A 22,541-nucleotide genomic window follows, 5' to 3' on the forward strand; every position below is an offset into this window, starting at 1 on the left:
GTTTTCGTTCAGACTTTTGTTATTTTACTGTCAAATTCAAGTTATTCTAGGGACTACTGAAGGTTGCCTTGGTATCAACAATCACAAAATTTCAGTCCCGTAACCAAGAACTATATTGTGTTTCATATTTTTTTGTAGGGTTCTAAATTACCCAGAAGTGCGAGGAAATAAGAGCAACACATTCCAAAGCCTGTAAATTATTTTAATCAACGTTAATATTCACATGGACGCAACAAACTCAACGACAGTAAGAAAGCAACACAGTGATCCAAAACTACTAAATCAAACTGTATGATGTGCAAAATATCTCTTTAAGGATTTATGTGAGATTTGCATTTCTACTCCTTTTTTATCATTACAGAAATGTTAAAGATTTAATGTCATACCAAACGCATACATTAAGACAGTACGTTTTATAAACAAATTGTACACGTGACAGGTTTGTGGACGTTATTTCGAATGTTTCAAGCAGTGTACTGAAACAAACTGTTTGCATGTGCAAAAAAAAAAAAAGAAAATGTCACAGTGTCCATATTTTGTGTATGTATTACACACACACTTGTAGGCTTCGAGGGACATATAATATATACAGTATAGTGCACGTCATGCAGTCAAACACACAACTCACTCAGGAGTTCACTGTTATTTTCTCTGTCACAGCCAGCTGCAGCAAACGTGTGCACCTGTGATCAAAACATCTTTTTGGCCAAAAAAAGAAATAAAAATAAATTAAATTGCCATCAGGCCAGTGAAATTATTTACAACACGAACTGCGTTATTTGCTTGATTAGCCTTAAAAAGGCATTCCGCAAAACAAACAAACAAAAAAGACTGCAACAGTTCTATTGGCCGTCACGTGACACTTGTGCTTCGATGCCAGACGGCTTATTCTTACTCTGAAGTCTTCAAGCTGGAGCGATCCCAACCGGATCCTATGTTTACCTTCCTCCGCCTTTTGCAGCGCATGCATTGAAAAGTAGCGGTTGTCAGGCTATTTACAAAACAACATTTGTCACTCTTGAAGATGTTTTTGTGCTGTCAAGGTAAGCGTCCAGAAGCAACGCAAGAGCACCAAAAACAAACAAACAGAGAAACAAACACTCCCACTTCATTCCACTTTGCATTCAAGTCAATTAAGGTTGAAAGCCCTGACTACACAGCGTTTTCTGAAGGATACAGATGAGTGCCAACAAATGGCATCACAATGCACCTTGAACTCAAGAGTTAGAAGGACAACAGGACAAAAAGTGGCATGCAACACAAAAGCTTTGTATTCAAGCTCGAAACGCAAGGAAACGAAATCACATGACTTCATATCCTATACACAAAAAGACAAGAGCTTCCCAGCAAGTTAAAGGGAAACAGGAATATCATTTGTTCCATTCACAGTACGTGAACGCTTGTTGCTAACAGTGCTGAAGCCTTTGCTGATTAAAAGCTAGAGTGCGCCACCCAATCCGAAAAGCTTAGTCACCAGGCGAAGTGGGGATTGTTCAGTACGGGTAAGCTACATTAGTGTGATTTCTGTGTGCTGAGATGCTCAGCTTAAACCTGTATTGTCCTGTAAAAAGATACTTGCATAATAGTAGTACGTTAGCACAAACAGATTGAAGCAATTAGAAAAAAAATCTTAGCAACTAACGAAATTAACTTTGGGTCTAGGACTACATTAGACTGCAGGTACAGTACGGCGATAAGTGTCATTGTTGTCATGATTAAGTGTGGTCCCTGGGAGACGAGCTACTACAAGAAATAGCGCAAAGAGATGATCATAAATGATTACGAAGCATCTACTCAGTGTTCGGCTCACACTTGCTGTTCCGAAGGTCATGCCACTTCTTCTCTGGTTTTAATTGCTTAGTTCACACTCTTAATTGACTGAACACCGAGCAACACTTTGAATGAATGGATACTGTATGAAAACATATTTTTGTAAGAAGGAAGCTCTTGGTGAATGTTTGGTTAAGTAGGTGACATCAGAAAGAGTATAAAAATCTTGTGGTGATGCATTAGCAGGTTACTGTTAGCTGTAAACATTTTCATTTGTAGTCATGGTGTGCATCTTATAAATGCAAATCATTCCTCATATTGCCCATTCAGCCATTTTCCAATGAAAATCATGGGTTAATATTTGAGTTCAATATAACGGGGTTATATTAAAATAACTTCTTTGTCGGCTTCCTCTTCAGGATTGGAAGCTTTTTTGCCTGTTTTGTCCTTGTCTGGATTTGGAGACGGCCTACTGCTTTTGAAGGCGCCCTGGTCATCAGAGTTGCTGCGCTGATGGCAGGAGCGCTGAGTGGGCTCGGACACGGACGTTTTTCTCCCTGAAAGAAGGTAGAGACGGATAATGAGGCAGGCAATCAGAAGTGTAAATTAAAATTGAGAAAATCAGTGGTAATTAGGCCACTTTCTGTTTCATGGAGGATGACATATATATATATATATATATATATATATATGTATATATATATATATATATATATATATATATATAATTTCAATAATATATAATATATACTTTCAAATTTAATGTAAGCTTGTTTTGATGGAGGAAATGCATTTAAATAAATTAAACTTAAAACTGTAAAAGTGTTAGTTATAATACAAGTAATTCATGTACGTATGATTTTAAAAATCACATGCTCTGGCAGACTCCTCAACATGGTTGCAATAATGGGGAACACATATTTTTTTTAAACAGGTGCTGTTATTATAATAAGAATGGGTAATAATAAATGACTACATATAGTACTTTAGAATCTGAAGTGATCATTATTAACCCTGAAGTAATGGATTACGTTAGTAATGACAGTGACTGCTCATATACGAAGCTACACCGCCCTTCCTCGATACAAAATGTAATAGCAACAGCAGCCAGAAGCGGCCCCAAAAAAGAAAGATCGAGCCAGACAAAGCACAAATGAATGAACTGTTGAAGGATAAACGAAATCAGTTCTAAATCATCATTATTTCGGGTGTGGGACCATGCGGCCCGGTACCAGTTGATCCACAGACCAGCGGTTGGGGACCTCTGCTTTCAGTAATGCTGGTACATTACACTTTAGCTTTCACCTCAACTCACAAAAAAAAAAAAAAAAAAAAAAAAAAAAAAAAAAAAAAACAAAGGTAGGGGAGCGATAAATCAAGATAATAGTGGAAAAAAGATGGCATGCATCACTATTATTTTGTTATCATTCCTCTGATGTTATTAATGCCCTACTGTATATCATGTTCCTGTTATAAGTTTGCTTAAACACATGTTCATTACTAGGGAAGACACGGCAGACATATGCTAAGGTCATGTGAGTGATGGTACACACGGATGCCACTCACCTTCCTGAGTGGGTTTAGTAGCAGAACCTCCCAGCTGGAGAGTGCTGAGGCCCTCTTTGTCTTTCTCCGGTAACACCTTCTTCAGCGATGGGAGGGATGTCACTTTTGGAGACAGCCCCCCGCCATTGGGGGTGTCTGAGCTCTCATCTATTTTACGGAGAAGATAAGATGAAAGCAATACACGGGGATACTGTACTTCTATCAGGTGATACCAGGCAAAGAAGCTTGGAAAGTACCTATGCTCCGATTGCTGGCCGTCCTTGGCTTCTGAGGAAGGGAGGGCCGCGAGGATAAGGAGGGCTTTGTTCCCCCGGGCATTGCCGGTTTAGGACTCACCGGGCCTCCAGGAGAGCCCGAGGATGACGGAGCCCGAGCACGAGGAGCAGGTTCAGGTTTTGGTTCAACACGAAGTAAGCCCTTTTCTGGAGAACCTGTAAAAGGAATGATGGTCACAGTGACGAAATTATGTAAAACTCAATGTAGCTTAGCTATTAAACACACATTTTTTTTACACAAAGTATAGCCTTTGCACAATGTGTTGAAATCTGCCTGTATATAGACTATCAAACCAAAGAAACATATTTTAGATTAGAAATAATTCACAGCACAAAAGCAAAGAAAAATGACACAAAAGTTTAAAAAATTAGGTAACCTCTGACATATGAATAACATTTCATTGTTCTGCCTCCCATTATACTGTGCACTGCTAGAATAGTCTAATAAACAAGTGTAAATAAGTCATTTTTGACCAATTAAGCAACACCGGATAGATACGAACACGTCTTACAGCACAAAAATGTACCACGTGGTTTACCGCTGTGTCATATAACACGTACTCTAAACAACACTCAATAAGCATTGGGGAAACAAACTGTTGAAGCTTTGAAAGTTGAGTTATTATGGCAGCATAAGTTGCTCCTATACCAGTACATACATTTCTGTAGTAATTATGGCTCAGCAGACCTATTTTTTTCAATTCAAAAATATTTGAGAAAAAAAAACCCAAACAAATCCAACGTTCATTTTTTTTTTTAACATCAAACATTAAACATCTCATCTCTTATAAATATTTGTACTCTGATTTGAATAAATGTTAGCAACAACGTCCACACTTATTGGAACTGGAGTTTGCATATTGAAAAAGTGTTAATAATAAGTGCACAGTGAAAACCAAGAGAGGAGGTACTTATGTAATCTACACAAAACATGTTTTTCATAAAAACTGAGTATGCCAACATAGTAACAGAAAGGAAGTAAGCATGTTAAATCACCTGTGGCATTATTTTCAGGTCTGTCAGGGCTGGAGGACTGGAAAACAACAACAAAAAGTCAATTTTATTTTTTGAACATTGCTGGTCTTTGCTTTATACTTGATTCTGTCATAGAAGAGCACGTGCAATGCAAAACTCCAAAAGTTAAATTAGATTAGGTATCCAAAGGAAACGGGTGCAGAGTACTTCTTCATGGCAATAAAGTTAGTGTTTACAATGGAGTTCCTATAATGGCAACTCAGCAAAAATTTGCAACTTAGTTGGAACATGCCATAGTCTTACTTCCAATAGTAACGTCATAGTGAGTGCATTTCTTAATGCACCTAGCATGCATTAATGTGTCACTCCACAAGAAGGCGCAAATTCCCCACAAAAACAGCAAAGATTTACATGCCAAGCGGGTCATAGAAAGCTATTTCCAACAGCATTTTCGTTGGGACATGTTACATCCCAGAAACTGCAATTGCTTGATGTGGATATGGTTATGCAGTGGACCATCTGTAACTGCAGATCAACAACAAAAAACTAGACTTCTATATTATTGGTATTTTTGTTTGAAGGGAGTCATTTTTCGCATAGGCCCATGGCTTTATGGACTTTACGGTAAATGCAGCAAAACACACCCTCCTTCGGGTGTCAGTAGCTATAACAGACACCAGACCTCCGGAGAAATGCCACTCCTATGTAATATCATTTAATGATAACTACACTCAGAATTAGATTTAAAACATACTGTTGGTCTTGAAGAACAAAATTATTTTTTGAAATTTATCATACAGGTAACTTAATTTATTCATTTGTAATAAAACGGTCTAAATCTTATATATTGTCACTTTATATGACACCAACTTACTTTATGCGCCCTCCTTTCCTGCTTGGCCTTCATTTCGGCCAAGAGCCCACCACCCATCATCTGCATGCCCGGGTACCGCCGGCCTCCTTGGGGACTCCCTCGGCCATCCGAGCCCTCCCACGGCTCGTCGATGGAGTCGGGCGTCCTAAGCTCCTCGGAGCGCTCCGAGCCGCTGCTGTAGTCGGCAGGCTGTGAACGAGTGGACGAATCCCTGCAAGGGTGACCATGAAAAAGTGGAAAAATGTGAACTCCATTGCTGTAGATAACCAGAAAGCATCATAATATTAGGGTTTGCTCAATTGCATCATAAGTTGCTCACAAATTAGCCATTTCCAAATAATAGTCAACTTAAATATCATATAAGTGTTAACTTTTAACTGACACTATTTCACAAGGAATTAAAGACTACTTCCTACTAGGTGCTACGTATACATGCAATGAGTTCATTGTTACCTGGATTTTGGCTCAGGCGTTGGACTCTTTACTGTCGACTTCGGAGAGGAGGGTTCCTCAGCAATGCTAGAAACTGACACTAAAGAGTTCGAAGATGTAGCTGAGGATGAAGGGGTACCGTGATTTTTCTCTAATTTTTCCTGCTTGTCTGATTTATCTGATTTGGTAGAGCGCTTGATCAGGTTAAGGAAGCCTCCTTTGCTCTTCTTCTTCTCTCCATCGTGAGATTCGGAGCTCTTCATGGAACGTCTGAAGAGAGAACAGTCCAACATTTGAGCAGAAATCCAAATGTGACAGAGTAGAATATCAGTGTGTCTTACTTTGAATCCATCTTGGTGACTTTTTTAGAGAAGAATTCATCCACACCCTCATCCACCCTTCCCATGAGGCCATTTTGCTCCCCATCCTGAGGCGGAGCGCTGCTCATTTGCTTTGAAAGCAAAAGCAAACAAAACGTTGTCATCCCAAAAATCATATTAACTGTGTGTAAACAAGTTCCACTCACTGGTACTTTGCTGGATTGCATTTTCTTGTTTCTGCGGGGCCTTAGTTTCGTGAAGTGCTGCAGCTTCTTCTCTTCCTCGGACGGAAGCTCCAACATTCCTCCCGGCAGACGTTGCTCCACTTTTGGTAAGGGCTGAGACGAAACAGGAGGAGTGTGTGACTGCGGCGGCGTGTCCTCCACATGCACTGGTATGTCCTCCAGCGCCTTGTCCAAGTCAAACTCCATTTCTATTCATAGGATTGGGGAAAGGGGACTAGCAATGAAGACACACTGGCAACATCATTGATAGACACAAAGACAAAAATGTTTAAACTGTCAGAGAGGTATAGGCCAATGTGCAACATACAAATATAAAATATACAACAGACTAGATACTTGTGGTGTGTTGAAAAGCTACTTTGCTTTTCTTTTTGTTGATTCGATGTCAGATTAATAATTCAATTTATCATTCCTAAAAATGGCCAGAGTTGAAATTAAACACACTAATGTGTGCATCTTACCAAAGGCACGAGAGACAGGTCTCAGCATTCGACTATGGATGCTTTTCCTCTTGGTCTTTGGAGTCATCTATTAGAGAGGCACATACACATAATTGTTAAAAAAAAAAAAACGTGTTTATAAACTTTTGTAAAATGTGACTGAATTCCTTTTTTTTAATATTACAGATCAAACAGATAGAAAGGAGGACTATCAAGCACTAGAAAAGAAAAGTCATTCAAACATTTTACTGATATATTCTATACAGATATCAATATGATACATACATCAATACCATACATCTATCAGTATGTTATAACAAACATTCCCCAAAACAAAACAATTCCAATTTTTTTTTTTCAGGAAACTTAAAAAACAAAAGTCTTGGGTCACCCATCAATCAATCAATTTTCTTGCTGGTGCCTATCCCAGCTGTCTTTGGGCAGCACGCAGGGTACACATTACTTGCTAATCAATAAATCTGATGGACAACCCAATATCGAATTTATTGTCATGTAGGGCATGTGTTGTAGTAATTTAATAGCATAAAAACGTCACAGCATAAAATAGTGATGCACACATTAGCTGTTATCACTTAAAGTGTCCCACCTACACTGGATGCCCATTGCACATTATTGATACCCATTGCACAGAAAAAAAATTCCAGTTGTACATGCACCTTTCAATGAAAATGGCAATTTAAAAAAGTATTCATTGTGATGAATACTAACGTAATTAGAATTTCGTAAAATTAACAGCAATTTGACAGTCATATTGTTTTCGTTCATGCGGATGTACTGTCAAAGGCAGATCATTTCCCCAGAAACTGGACCACAAAAGTAAACAGTTACATAGCTTCACATACAAACTGATATGTTTTATGTGGCAGAGGGATACACTCCTAAAACACTAATGGATCAACACAATGCTTGAGTGGTACACAAAGGAATACATCCAGTTTCAGATGTAGATAAATCGTCTGTAGATGAAAGTTCATAACAACCATAAACATTTCTTGATACTACAGATCTTTGTTACAGGTGACCAATGAGCAGGCAGGTTCAGTGAGGGTAGACAAGGCCCATCCACAATTACTTACACTGGTGCAGCACATTATCTCCATGGAGCAAAGGTGCAGGAAGAGGATGCACAGAGGAAAATTGAAGAAAAAGACAATAAAGCCTAAAAAAGCAAATTGAGGACAATAGCAATGATTGCAATGAGCTTAAAGAAGATGCTTTTAAAACAGAAGAAAGGTAGTAGAGATGACAGTGGAGAAGAAGCCAAGACAAGATATGAAGGAAGGGAAAAAGAGAACAATGAGAAGTAAATGCCACCGGATGATGGCTGTAGTTCTTATTCTCCTGTCAATCACACGAGTATCTGCTACACACGCAAAATACAAGTGACTTGAGCAATTCCCTTACCATGCATGATTCCAGTTCATCCAGTCGCTCGCCCTCCAAGATCTCAGTGGAAACCCTTTTAGGAGTTCTCTCCTCTGAAACATCCATGTCTACAGACTCTTGCCGCACCAAAGGCCGCCCTCTCCGCACTAGATGGTCTGCCTGAGAGAGGGCATGGAGAAAAGTTCAAGCATGAGTTGGAAAACAATAGCGGAATCGGTGGTGATCTTTTGTTAAGTTACAAGTAATCACAAAAGTGATTGATTTACGCACCAAAATGTGCTGTGAAGTTGAAAGAGCCTCTAAGATCTCATCAACGATGCGATCAGACAGAAAGGAAGCAAGACTCAGTTTCACCTCACTGACAGACAAAAACAACAAAGGGTTCAAGGTCTGATCTCTTCTTGTATGTCAACATGACATTACTCACTTAGTAAAGACACTCGCCTGATCTTATTAATGATGTCAACACCAGACTGATCCAAAAGCGTCCTGGTGACAAAACTCTTGGGGATGACCATTTTGGCTGAGCTGGCCTTAACCAGGTCTGAGCGCAGATGACTCATTTTCATCACATGAGGACACAGAGACTCAGCTGTGTCCATCATAGATTCCAACAGGCTCTGGAAAGATTGAATTGAAAACAATACATATATATATTTTTTTCTAAGTACACAATATGTTTCTAATACAGTATTTTATCCCACAGTGACCTAGTGGTTCGTATGTCTGCCCCATACTTCTGCTGCTTAGGGGTCAAATTTGTCCATGGGGACTTAAGCAAGTTTGCCCTATACTAGTGTGGGTTTTCTTCCGTATTACATTTCAAAAGTATGCATGTAATGTTAGGCGAAGACTCTAAATGGTCCTTTGGGACAACATGAATGGCTGTTTGTCTACACAGTATTCGCTCAGCGATTGGCTGGCGACCATTCCAGGTTGTACACTGCCATGCTCTAAACGAGGGCAAGTGCTATCAAAAATTGCTGTATTTTTTTTCTGTCAAACTCAAAATGGGGGTCAAAATATGCATACACATCTAGCAGTATGTTACAGTACATGATCCGCAAAATTGATAATTTACCTTTTAATGGGCATTCTTTTTCATATAGAAACTGTATCTTATGTTATGTCAGTACCATTGATTTTCTTCTGAAATATACAAAACAGCCCCTTCAACAGCAGTGAGACTTTAAATCGCCAAATGATTTTTAAATGTATATGTTGCCAGGGCAAAATATGAAGTTAATAAGTCATGATATATACCTGCAACTGACAATCCATGACTGAAGTCACCTCGCCAGCCATAGACTCCAATTTCTCCTGAATGGGGCCTACTGAAGCATTGTGCACTTCCTCTCTCGAGGCAGAGCCCAGGTGGTAGAGGTTAGGGAGGAGCTGTGAAGAAACGCCAAGTAAGAAACAATTATACATTAAACCAGAACTGTAACAATACCTTTCTTTGGTTATTTCTATTAAAAAATATATATATATATTTGAAATGCCTCACAGATGGGCTTGGGAATGCATTGGAAACATCACTTCATACACTGTGCAATCAAACATCAAACATGTCTTGTTCCTCACTGTTTTAGAGTTCCTTGCATCTTTGATGAGGCTTTCAGCAGACCTGACATCTTCAAGGATGGCGTCAGTCTCAGAGTTTCTCAGAGAGTTCAGGTGGTCCTGCACCTTCACACAAATCCGGTCCATCATCTAGATAAAGAGAAGTCAGCACCTTAAAGATCAACGATGGGTGCAATTTAGCTGTAAAATGACAACAAAAATGAGACACTGCGACCAATTTTACAGTCTGCGCTGGTGAAAAATTTAGCCAAGTCACCTGGCATGAATACTTACAAGGACTTACACAAGAAGAAGCAACAACATCATGTCAGATGCCAATGGTGTGCTGTGATGGCCAACTTCAAAATATGTGGACGACAATGGAACAGCCATTGGAGGCTTTTACTTTGAAGTTGGCCTTCGCAGCTCTAGTGGTGGTGGAGCAGCTACCTTGATCGTTTTTATGACTTTGTTTTATTGCCATTACATCACGCGACCAGCATTGACAAACCACCATTAAAAAAATGCAGATGGAAACTATGATACTGCTCAACAACGCTGTGAGTATATGATATGGGCAAGTCTCCACCACTAGTGCTAGACACTAACTATGTATGTGGTGTGTATGGTGCATGGTGCAAAAGGGCTGCACAATTAAGTCCAAAATAATATTCACAATTATTTTGGTCAATATTGAAATCATCATTAATTCATCATGTTTAGCCAAACATGTCTATTTATTGGCCTTTTTTTAACAAGCAGTATACAAAAAAGGCTTCAAGGCTTGATACTTACGAATAATAATAATAAATAGTTCAAGTAAATAATAATTAAAACAGACGGTACACAGGGTAACACAGGTAACATACTTGATAAGTGCAAACCAATGAAAAAAAGGAAGCCTATTGAACGAGGCACATTTTTTACTTTTAAGCAAATTTTAATCAATTAACAGTCAAAATGTCATTTTTGGTCATTTCAAACTGAATTTTTAAAACTTTTTGCCAATCACATTTTTCAAAATGAGTCTGAATTGACAACTAACACTTTATATATTAGGAATCAGATGAGAAACTCAATGCCATTTCACACTGGTAAATAATATATTGCGGTGAGAAATGCAGAAGCTTTTGTCATGAAAACAGGTGGGAGAATGACAAAGTGTTTGATTTGACATGTAGTGTAGCCAGCTTTTTCAATGTTAATATCACCAAGGATCGGCTTAATTAATCATGGCAGCTAATATCATAATCCCGATTAATATTCAATTAATTGTGCAGCCCTAATTCGAATGCAGTCAGACATTTCAAAATCAGCTGGAAACTACACTTACATCTTCCATTATAGTGGTGCTATTTCACCGGTGCGGCCAATCCAAAAGATAGTACATAGCCCTGCTGTTATATTTATATCACTTACAATTAGATGAAAATGATCTCTGTCTACAAACCTGCTGCGTCGTCGTAGTAACGATGCCCTGTTGCAGACGATAGGCCTGCTCTTGTTGATATTTCCTGGTTTCATGGTTTCTGTAGAGATAGTTTTCAATCTGGGGGAGGGGGGGGGCACAGGAAATCAAACGCGATGCATGTAATGTGAGTGATACAGTATTTAACAATATTTGTCAGTGCAGTCTCTGTACGTCTACACTGCTTCTTGTTTTCAAGTTGACTCACATAGAAACACACACGAAACAGAATGTGACTGATGGAACTAATGAAGCTTGTTACAATACCTTGAGCAAGGCATCCTCTGTCTTCTCTGGACTAGCCTTCAGAGCCTGAGAGGCATCAATGATAGGGATAGGCATGAAACGAATAGTGAAGTTCCTATTGGACACACAGCCAAAAGAGAAAATTGAAAAGACACAAGCAAAGTGGGGAAATTGGACATGCAGTAGCTTTCAAATTCAAGATTCGACAGTTCTCGGATCAAATAATTTGCTTCCATTGCAAATGCAAAAGGATTTCCTGCATGGTTGCTTTGTAATCACGTGTCAAACAACAAAAACATCTGCCATGTCCAATACTGAGAAACGGTCCAGTGACGTCAGAAAACAAGTCACATTAAATGAGTAATGTCGGGATATGTTTGGAAAGCCATTTTGTTGCTCAAGTCCGAAGACGGCGTTTCTTTTGTTGTTGTTTTTTCAAATCCTCAAAATAAAAGTGACAACAAAAACCGGATTTCTTCACTATAGTACTGTAATTTAGTGTACTGTAGTGCTATGAAACATAATATAGTAATATTATATTTTTATTATATCTATTATAAGGAGTCCCTGGTATAGTCCATCCATCTTTAAAAAAAAGTTAAATAAAAAAGTATGTCAGAGTTATCAATAATGAGAGACTGGAGAAAAGTCAAACACGATCTTTTGCAAAAGAGGGAGAGAGCACCAGGGTCTTCCAGTGTTCTGGGGCTCTCCTGCTCGTTTTATTACAAAGATTACAAAGAAGGCGGTTACAAGTTTCAAAATAATACCATATAAGGAATTGTTTATGTCTGTAATGTGAGTGCGTGTGTATATGAGAGTGAGTGAGTTAAGAGGTGTGCAAGCAATGTGTTTTTATATGATAACATACAGTATATATAGATATATACAATTATTCCATCAAAGTAAATCAATTATTGAAAGGTCTAAATCGGGGGTGTTCAAACTCGGTCCTCAAGGGCCGTTGTCCTGCATGTTTTCCAGGTTTCTTTCCCCGAAATACCTGATTCAAATTAACAGGCTTCTGCTGAGCTTGCGGATGAGCTGATCCTTTGAATCAGGTGTGTCTGGGAAAGAAACCTGGAAAACAGGTAGAATACCAGCCCTTGAGCAGGTTTGGACACCCCTGCTCTAAATGAATCCATTTATGTAAACCGGTGACTGGATCCATAAAGTTATGGTTCAACTTGCCCCCCCCAAAAAAAAACAAACAACAACAAACAAACAAACAAAAAAACTTGTTTTATTAATTCGTGACACTTCTTCCCCATAATTTTATCAAATGAGTGTCAGGTGTGACAGTCAGTTCAATAGTTCAACAGTTCAATTTGTATTTGTATTATATACCGTATACACATAAAATATATATACAAGTTTGATCCTAGGTATTGCCCCTATTAGTTTAATTGGTTTTGAAATGCCTATTTGTATGTCATTTAACAATGCTAAATATATTTGCTGAATATTTAAAACAAATGTTATGTCAAGTAAGTAATGTCAAGATGCTTTTTATGGTGCCCTCCTCCCAAAAAAAGGATGACAGTAGAATATTTGAAACTAATATAAAGTCAAGCGTTGTGAACGCATTATATGCCTTTGACCAACAGCAAGGAGGAAATTGAATTGGACAAAATATACACAAACACATTGTTATTTCATTACTTCAAAAATGAAATCGTGTGACTGCAGCTAGGGAGATGTACCTTTGGGAGACTGTGATAAGCCGAGAGGAAGGCTGATGAGCGCTAAAGAAATACTGGATGTGCCCCAAATGAAAATTTTGAAGGTGGTGCAGACGAGCCCCATCAGTCAATAAATACATAAATAAAGAAAGAAAAAAAACCCTAGGAAACTCATCTCTATTCTTAAAGAACTACTACTCATTTACTTACTGATATGGAATACATATACAGCAAATTACACAAGCAGAAGTTCATAGATAGTAAATATTTCTATAAAAAAGCTTTAGGCTATTTAATGTTACTCCCAAACAACATAAACACAAAACCAAGAAATGTAAGCATTGTGTATTGAACCAAATCATGCTAAATTTGAACAAACTAGAATTGCGATTGGTCTAATCAATCTTTGCGGAGTGATGGCCCATAGCCCAAATCTCTGAATAAGACTGCCCTTGTAACGTCCATTACAAAAGAAACAATAATACAAAAAAGCAGGGAGTTATCACAACATCTAAGAGGTAATACACCAATAAACCTACTATTTTAAAATCAACATAATTCATAGTCATTATAACAATCCACTTAATTTGAAATAAAGCTATCACATAACAGAATGCAGAAAAATAAAAGCACTCTGGCCACTTTTGAAATGCAGCGTTCTGTATGTTAGTCAACACTGATATAATGGAACAAGCAGAATCATGCACCCAAATGCACATTGAAACATACTTCTCCAGAGCTGTTGATACATCCTGTAGACCCTGAGGGCCAGTATTGTTTTTGTCCCAGATGACCGTCCTGTAATGACAAGTGCCAAGTGTTACACAATTAGACATTGACAATACAGTATATGCCTATTTTCCAACCTATGGGCACCTGAGTTTCGAGTTGATCTGCAGCGCCTTTGCCAGCATCTTGGCACCCATGTCCCCCATGGCATTGCCGCTGATGTCGAGCCTGGTGAGTGACGTGTTGCTGCCGAGCGCATTCAGGATTATAGTCAGATCGCTCTTCAGTCGAGAGTCGGCCAGAGACAATGAGGTGAGGGGCTGGGGATGAAAGTAAAGTAGCTTATTATATTTTTTGGGGCCATCCCTGCATTTCTTACGGGTTAGTAAACTGAGGTATGGATTAGTGCAGTTTTTTTTTTTTTCATCTCCTGTCACCAAAGGGGCTCTGTAATTTCTTGCTGTCAAAGCATTCTCATATTATAAATCTTACACTATGAGGGAAGCTTGTGTGCTTGTCAAAACTAATTTCTTAATCGTATTGTAGAGGTTTAACAGGTTGAAAACAGTTGTTTAACACAATAACACCAGAGGTGGAAAATTATTATTTCATGCCTACTTCAAAGAGGTGCAGGTGGGATTATTTACAACCTGTGTTTGCAGACTGCAGACATTATGCATGCAAATATAACCAGCAACAAGTCAGATTAGTCTCCCCTTGTTGTAAATGATGGCATTTTATGGTGCGTTTGTCCAAAGTGTTTCACAATCTTGCCTCTCAGTCATGCACAGATGGCTGCAGGGCAGCCAAGCAAGGTGGCCTGTATGACTCAGTGCTGCATGCTGGGTAACAACAAAGCACTGAGTGTGACCCACTTAATTTTGAATGAAAAATCAATGCGCTTTACACCCTGGATTGAACTCTTTGCGAAATGTAATATGTAACAAACAGTGACATTAGTGAGGATAAGCGACTACAGAAAATGGATGGATAGTATGTAACAAAGGTAGTGTGACAAGCATACTCGGATAATTCTAGAGAAATTTGGCCTGCAATCACAACATCAGTATTCATTGACAAAATGCAGTTATTAGGCTCATTATATCCCTTTGGATAAAGAGAAATTGGCTTCCAAATTCCCTTATTAACAACTGAAGTGAAGAAAACATTACCGCGGTTATCAAACCCACCCAGTTTAATTATGCTGCGAAAATAAGAAAATGTATGAGAAAATAATTTATTGCAAAATTATAGAGCAATTTACCATTCCTTCGTAAGATGTATTGTTTTGGAATAGCAGCTTCATCCTGGGATGGATAATTTTATCTGTTAATGTATGAGAAAAAAAAAATTCTGTGTTTTTATTCTGTGTTTTTTCTTAATTTGATGTTTAGGCTATTTTTTTCTGATGCACACTTTTGAAAATGCTGTTCCTTATGGACAGATTGCATAGCTTTTTGTAAAAAAATAAGTAAAAATTATCAGTGTTTAGATGTTTTTGTTCATATTAATCATAAAGATCAACATCATCATTACATGGCAACAAGAATTCGTCAATGTAAAAAACCCTTTTATTAAAGGAAGTCCTATAATCAATGACTTATAATGCTTGTTTGCATATCAACAATTTCCCTGTAATCTGTGCCTCTCGTTTGACCAAGAACAAATCTTTGTTGTCCTCTTGCTTCATCACATTTGCCACTTCCTCTCTACCTACATATCGTACGTGAATACTGCATTTAACCCATTGCCTTCAATCAATCTTCATTTCTCTTACATCAATTTTTTTCACCCTTCTGTGTAAACCCTCCCACTTAGATCACCGGATTACTCTCGTCAGTCTCCTGCATCTAATGACACAGCCACAGGCAAGCAATTTTCCACTCACCACTTCACTCAAAGAAAGGCGGGCAACCATTATGGAGCGAGAGAGTGCAGGTGCAATGTATAGAGCAAGAGTAAGGAAGTGAGACATGATAATGTATTAATATATCAATGTTCAACTAAGACAGGGGACTTTTGTTTCAACAACAATCAAGACATAAGTACAGCGGTAGCAACATTACACACATGAGATTCTGATGCAGCCAAAATCACGTGAGGGAGGCCTTCTTAACTGTCATCATGATCGGGTTTTCGAACCCAGACAAATAAGGAAATGAAAAACTCACCGACTCTTCCTCCTGGATCATATGAACCAGACTGTCCAACACTGGGGCAAGGTTTCTGAATCAGAGAGACAGCAAGAGCAGAGGATGTGATCTCAGTACATATTTGAAAACCAATCTTACTCATATTTTACAAGACCAACAACATCTTGCTGGTCCGATCGTACTTTATGACAGTAGTAGGTTTTTCATTTGTCAAGTCGTATAAAACCCAGGCGTGTCGTCTTACTTGGACTTGATATTGTTGAAGTTCTTGCCCAGAGACAAGTGTCTTATTGATCTGTTTTTTGCCAACCATATCAGTAGCGTCGACAGGTCAGAATCCAGGCCTGCAAATTCCCCCCAAAAAGGGCAGAAAACTGTAATGCTAAGCGAACACAGAGAGAAAACTCAATATAGAAGGCTGTGGCTCACCATTGTCAGAGATATCCAGGCTGGAAATGTTTGGAATCTCAGCAATGCACCCTTCAAGTATCTGGGACCCTCCAGAACGCAACTGTTGGAACAAGAGCACAAAGTAAGATAATTACAAAACACACATAATTGCACATGCTCATCACTGTGAAACCACTGAACATGTGACTCGACAGTTGCTGAAAAGAGACTCGCAGATGTTCAACCAAGAGGACTCAAAAATAGACACAAAGTGCTTCTTGTCAAGATGCATTAAGGCAAACTCTCATGGTGAACATGCAACTACACAGTAAAATGCCAAAAAAAGGGAAAAAAGGCTGACTTAAAAACATTGATACCATGACTTATGTGTGATGATGGTAATGGCAAAGTGTATTCATTGTACCCAGCCACAAATACTGCCTTTAATTTAGTATATATATGAATAAAATATAGTTAATCTATTCTAGATAATCACAAGTATTAGCTTCACTTTTTCCTTCAATGCATTTTATTGCCATAGCAGCACACATTTCACGATATGGCACCAAATACAATAATCGAGGTCCCAGTTCAGTCCAGCTAAATTGTGAAAGCAAAATAGACCAATAAAAAACAAAGCAATAAATGATAAGGACGACGCTTATTCGTGGTTTGCAAATGTGCAAAGATAGTTAGGTGTGGATGCAGCATGAATAATGAAGCACAGCTCAGACTTTTTTATGATATTTACAAGGTACTAAAACAAAAACAAACTAGTCTTTGTAGACGAAAAAAGGAACTAAACTACGGTGGCCAAATTGAGGAGGTGCTGCTTATCTTGTTGTTCTGAATTTGTTTTGCAGTAAGTTTGCGTCCATTTCATTATTGTAATATCATCTTTATTTTTTTTTTTTTTTTTCTTGTGTGGCCTGTGTGTGTTTTTTTGTTTCCAACAGTTTTTTGTTTGTTTATTTGCCTCATCCCTGTGTAGAATTCTGCTGGATGCAGTGTGTTTAATCCCATTGGCCACTGTACTAATCCACTTTGGAATAAAGCTGTAAAATAGAAAAATGTGGACAAAAATCGAGTCCACTGAAACACGTTTCTGTATGCATTGAATATTGTAATGCAGTTCCACTGTAGCAACCCCAACAAAATCTATACCACATTTAATGGGCACATAATTAATTCTGAGCATTAAAACTTTTCAAAGGAAGGATTCTTGATCATTTTTGTAGTACATGTCTAAGTGTACTGATTATTGTGGCCTGTGAGTGTATTTAAGAGCCATCATCATAAGAATGAAGTGGATAATGAATGAAAACCTACTTAGTTCATTGCTGTAATGAACCACATGAGTTACACACAAAACGGTGGAGAAATAATTTCAGACAGAAGAAGGTGAGCATTATTTAAGAACAATAAACCAATGCCAGATGCGCAAATAAAAATGAAAAACAATGAGAAGTTAATTAGTATGCTGGAGCCTATTGGTACTTACACAATGGCCAAGCTTACAGAGGCATTAAGGGGAGAGAACAGCGTATCAGAAAGAAGCCAAGAATTAGGAACAACAACACGCACGGATGCTTAATGACTATATAGGTACACAAAACACTGACACACACACACTTCCTGTGGACTGTCTGCCTATTCAGAGCCCTGCATTCAGCAAAGAGCTCATTAGGGTATCAAATAATGGCAGAAATGCCTCATTTAATCCTCACAGCTTCAGTAAAAGAAGATTTATACTGGTATCTGAAATTGAATTTCCTGAGTGGTTTCTTTTATGTATTATCTTAGGTGATTCAACTTAATCTACAGAGAGCTTTTTATTTTTTCTAGAACCGCACTGAGATTTGGGGGAAAAAAAGTGAATATGATGTCAAAATTAGAGTAGGAAAAGGAATACCCCCCACCAGCTACAACTACCACCCTCTAACCCGCCTGCTGTCTGCTAAGTATTTCATTAAAAAGCCTCGGAATAATACCCATTGGCATGCCACCAGTCTGTCAAATGGTTTTGGAGTAGCTGCTAAAAAGCTGATTGCAGTAAAGGAGGATCAGTTTCAAATGATTAGAAGCTACACGCCCTAAAATTAAGCTGAAAATGGCACTTGAACAAAGCTTTAAAGACCATCAGCTAAAAAGTGTTGTTATTATCAGTGGGCTTCATGTAAAATGATAGCCAAACTATTTAACACAGAGATTTTACCCCTGGTGGAAGAGTGGTTAGCATGTCTGCCTCACAGTTCAGAATCCTGAGTTCAATTCTAGCTCGATCCAGCACTTCTGTGTGGTTTGCATGTTATCCCCATGCCCATGTGGGTTCTCTCTGGGTTCTCTAGCTCCCTCCCACACTTCAAAAACATGCATGGAAGGTGTATTGGACACTCTACATTGTCCTTAGGTGCGATTAGGTGGGTGAATGGTTGTTCATCCCTGTGTCCCATGTGCAATTGGCTGGCAGCCAGTTCAGGGTGTCACAAGGCCTTACAATTAAAATTGTATTACATAATTCACCAGGAATGGTTGTTTTCCGACCGGACCGGACCGGTTTCAAAGGACAAATTGGTGTTACGGTGTGTTCGCTCTTGAAAAGTCTTTTGCTTTGTTAGCAGCTCCAGTTTATTTTAATGTCATGAAAACACTTGATTTTGGCTTTTTCAATCACTCTGCTGCTTGACTCCCATTACTGACTGCCACAATGTTAGCTATTTTATTGTTGTTGCGTCATGACGCTCAGCTTTAGAGGGAAGTCATGATGGCAGAGAGGCAGCCAGATGGTGAGAGGTGGCTACAGTGAACAAGCCATTTCATTTCCTGTTTAGAAATCCAGCTACCAAAAACAACTCATATTTCATAAAAAATTGAATTTCCAGTGCATCAACGGTAAGTTTACTCATTTTTATGCATACACATAACTGTGAAAAGCTTAAAATACCATATTATGGGCCCTTGCATGTTACATTTGCCGGTCAACAGACCAATATCTCTCACATGCTATTCCATTTTTATTTTTTCTGTCTGCCCTTTCATCCAAAGCTGATGTAATTAGCATACAATATGCATGGAGTTGAAAATTATAACAACAAAATTTAAAAACTGTTTTAACTATAATTGTAATGAATTGATTGCAATTAGTCTGTTGATCTGGCACCCCTAGTATAAAGCATAATGTTAAACGCTCTCAGATTGTATCCGTGTGATGAGGGCAAGTCTCACCTCACAGCAGCTGAGGTCGAGAGATACATCCTTCACATTGGGGTTACTAGCTAGGCCAAGCAGAAGAGCTCTGGAATATTCAATTGGATGGAAACAAAAATTAAATATTTAGAAATGGATGGACCAAAACGACTTTGTTGTTGTTGTGTTTGACTCACTTAAGGACATCTGGCGCCAGCTTGGTTCCTGATACGTTAATGGAGCTGAGAGACATCGCACTGCTGAAGAAGTGCTTAAACGATGGTGGCACCTCCTTGCCTTTCCTACGGAAAAGGAAACAAATGTAAAATGACACCAGCTTTTGCCATAGCACACAGACTTTCCATTTCCTTCACTCAGAACTCGGGTGTGCATCACTCACAAAAAAAAATGGGATTTGATATGTATTCCTAGATATTAGATATATGGGGTGCGATACGATCCAAGAGTAGTTAGGTTACATTTACAATTCAATTTGATATGTTGCAGCTCTAATTGAGACAGTATGATGCAATGAGTTTGTTGTTGTCATTTTACATACCGGTAGATATCAATGAACTTGCCTGACTAAATGTGGGATTTCTATTGAAGATATGTTTCTCTCCAATAACAGATGATTCAATATGTATCTTAATATTTTATAAAGTGAAACTATCTGTTAGGGAATTCTCTCTTTTTATTTATTTTTCTCTCTAGTCATGACCATAATTCCCTCTGTAGTCATCGGTCCCGGGCCCCTCACAACATAGGCTCCATTTGTACCCTTAATGATGATCTCAAGTCCCGTGAGACTGAGTTGAATTAGATAACAGTCTATTGAAAACACCTCCCCTAACCCAGCTGTGACACACACAAGCGGTGCAAACAAGCCAAAAGGTTTGTCATGACACTCAGTCACCAGCAGGTGTCACACTAAAAATATAATGAATGGAGGGGATGCAAAAAGTTGCCTTTTTTCTTTAATAAACAATGAGCACAGCATGGAAACAAGTTTGTTGAACAATGTAAGACACAACAGTTGGGTCTCACCTGTGAGGAAAGACACTTTTTGAAATGTTGAGGACTGAAAGATGCTGGGCCGAGCCTCGTAAAAGAGCAGAGCAAACCTGGAAAATGTCATAAAACCATTATATCAAGAAATTATATGCATTTCCTTTATCTATTCTTTTGTGTGTTTTGTGCTACACTACAACAGAAGCATCTTTATACTAAATGTTTCAGCCATAACATACGGTTCCTGTGAAGTGTTCAAACTTCTAATTTTATTGCATGACTTATAAAGACAATAATACAGTTTGCAAATCCATGACTAAAAATAATGAACAAAACCAGGTGTCTTGGCTGGTCTACTATAGCAGGTGATCTGCAGACCCATATTTCCAAAGACCATATCCTCCATAGTCTGTGAACCATCCATGTGACTTTGAAGCTGTCTTTTTGCTTTTGTACAGAAGTCCTTTTATTGTTTGTTGTTTATGTGGTTGGGTCACTATCCTCTTTCAAAGACTGACAGCTGGCTACATCACAGACCAATCAATATTGATGTATTTGGATCTCAGACTCACAGCAATACGTTGTCAGAATAAGATCGTCATGCTTCCTAATTACAATTAAATGTAGATCTTTTTTTTTTTAAACACAACTCTCACATTATCCATCCATCTATTCATTTTCTATTGCTGCTTATGCTCACTAGGGTCGCTTGCGTGCTGGTGCCTATGCCAGCTATTTTCAGTTGCTAGCCATTAATTCTATTTAAATGTATCAGTAATCAATTTAACCAACTGAAATTACTACATTTTAGGAGACACCATATCAAAAATTGTATTAGGTTGAAAAAACATTAATCATCATCATAGTCATGTATCACTAATAGGGCTTGGAAAAAAGTTGTCTGCGTTACGTAAGTTGAATTTAAAAATAAGTAGACTAAAAATACTGTCGTCGCCTTGAAACTCTGCTGTGCTCACCAATAATGTTGTATTTGTGCTATTTATCTTCGGCACCTACTCACCTGGTCTAATGAACAGTCTGTGTTGGAGAGATCCAAGGTTGTCAGTCGGTTGGGCTGACTCAAAAAATTGTAAAAATGCTACAAAGAAACAGAGTTACTTTAATGAATGAAATTTAGTTATTCAGCCTCAAGACTTTTATAGCTGTGTTTTTTTCCCCCGGCCTGTCTGTAATACAGCTCAAGATGTAATTTCTTGCTTTTTTTCTCAGAAGATGAATCAAATCAGCCTCGCCTTGTGTTTGGACCACAGATGACTACAGCGGCTTAGTCAGACAACTGAATTTACTGCCGAGCAACAAATACAATCTATAACTGGAGTTAAAAAAAAAATAAGTTTTTGTTGTTATTGTACAGTAATAACATAATGCATTACAATAGAAAAAAAGGCATGTCTTTAATGTCATGCAAACAGGCCTTAAAGCAATATGTGCATCTTTGTGGGCACCTGCATGTCGTCTCCTCTGAGGATGTTCCCTGAGAGGTCCAGATGGACAAGGCTGCTGGGGATGGACGGGTTGGCACTCAGTGACTGACAAAGGCTGTTCACCCCTGAAATGTGTGAAACCACAAACACACACACAAAAACACACACAACCAAGTGGAAGCTCTGTCAGCATTTTTCAAATCTCTACTTGTGTTTTTTATAGCATATGGAAGGAAATAAATTGTAAGACTGAGAGAATAGTACAGGCAGTGAGAAAAGACCATAAATGAAAAAGTGAAAGTCGATCCACTTGTCATGTTTGACATTCCTTTCAGTCAAGATAAGAAATCAGTGTGAGACAATG

The 22,541-nt window shown here is 38.4% G+C and overlaps 1 protein-coding gene across 3 annotated transcripts in view; it reads right to left on the minus strand.

Annotated features, from left to right (window-relative positions):
• Nucleotides 1-187: 187 nt before the first annotated feature.
• LOC148425592 (F-actin-uncapping protein LRRC16A-like) overlaps nucleotides 188-22,541 on the minus strand; it is a 52,070-nt gene continuing 29,716 nt past the window's right edge. Inside the window, exons 13-39 of one of the 3 annotated variants that reach the window (XM_088410773.1) lie at nucleotides 22,199-22,302; nucleotides 21,754-21,831; nucleotides 20,769-20,845; nucleotides 19,919-20,023; nucleotides 19,761-19,830; nucleotides 16,575-16,656; nucleotides 16,390-16,489; nucleotides 16,164-16,218; nucleotides 14,140-14,312; nucleotides 13,993-14,061; nucleotides 11,603-11,696; nucleotides 11,318-11,416; nucleotides 9,889-10,017; nucleotides 9,568-9,699; nucleotides 8,749-8,924; nucleotides 8,575-8,662; nucleotides 8,323-8,463; nucleotides 7,995-8,012; nucleotides 6,919-6,985; nucleotides 6,419-6,645; nucleotides 6,234-6,343; nucleotides 5,914-6,162; nucleotides 5,461-5,671; nucleotides 4,608-4,644; nucleotides 3,573-3,767; nucleotides 3,337-3,483; nucleotides 188-2,327 (exon numbers count right to left, since the gene is read on the minus strand). In XM_088410773.1, coding sequence (XP_088266899.1) covers nucleotides 2,152-2,327; nucleotides 3,337-3,483; nucleotides 3,573-3,767; nucleotides 4,608-4,644; nucleotides 5,461-5,671; nucleotides 5,914-6,162; nucleotides 6,234-6,343; nucleotides 6,419-6,645; nucleotides 6,919-6,985; nucleotides 7,995-8,012; nucleotides 8,323-8,463; nucleotides 8,575-8,662; nucleotides 8,749-8,924; nucleotides 9,568-9,699; nucleotides 9,889-10,017; nucleotides 11,318-11,416; nucleotides 11,603-11,696; nucleotides 13,993-14,061; nucleotides 14,140-14,312; nucleotides 16,164-16,218; nucleotides 16,390-16,489; nucleotides 16,575-16,656; nucleotides 19,761-19,830; nucleotides 19,919-20,023; nucleotides 20,769-20,845; nucleotides 21,754-21,831; nucleotides 22,199-22,302 — 3,209 coding nt within the window. In that variant the 3' untranslated portion in view covers nucleotides 188-2,151. Of the gene's footprint in view, nucleotides 2,328-3,336; nucleotides 3,484-3,572; nucleotides 3,768-4,607; nucleotides 4,645-5,460; nucleotides 5,672-5,913; nucleotides 6,163-6,233; nucleotides 6,646-6,918; nucleotides 6,986-7,994; nucleotides 8,013-8,322; nucleotides 8,464-8,574; nucleotides 8,663-8,748; nucleotides 8,925-9,567; nucleotides 9,700-9,888; nucleotides 10,018-11,317; nucleotides 11,417-11,602; nucleotides 11,697-13,992; nucleotides 14,062-14,139; nucleotides 14,313-16,163; nucleotides 16,219-16,389; nucleotides 16,490-16,574; nucleotides 16,657-19,760; nucleotides 19,831-19,918; nucleotides 20,024-20,768; nucleotides 20,846-21,753; nucleotides 21,832-22,198; nucleotides 22,303-22,541 lie in introns of all 3 variants that reach the window. The other 2 variants (XM_088410774.1, XM_088410772.1) reach the window with 2 other exon arrangements.

This window comes from Hippichthys cyanospilos, chromosome 3 (assembly GCF_059441005.1).
Source record: "Hippichthys cyanospilos isolate Australia breed blue-spotted pipefish chromosome 3, RoL_Hcya_1.0, whole genome shotgun sequence".
Taxonomy (NCBI): domain Eukaryota; kingdom Metazoa; phylum Chordata; class Actinopteri; order Syngnathiformes; family Syngnathidae; genus Hippichthys; species Hippichthys cyanospilos.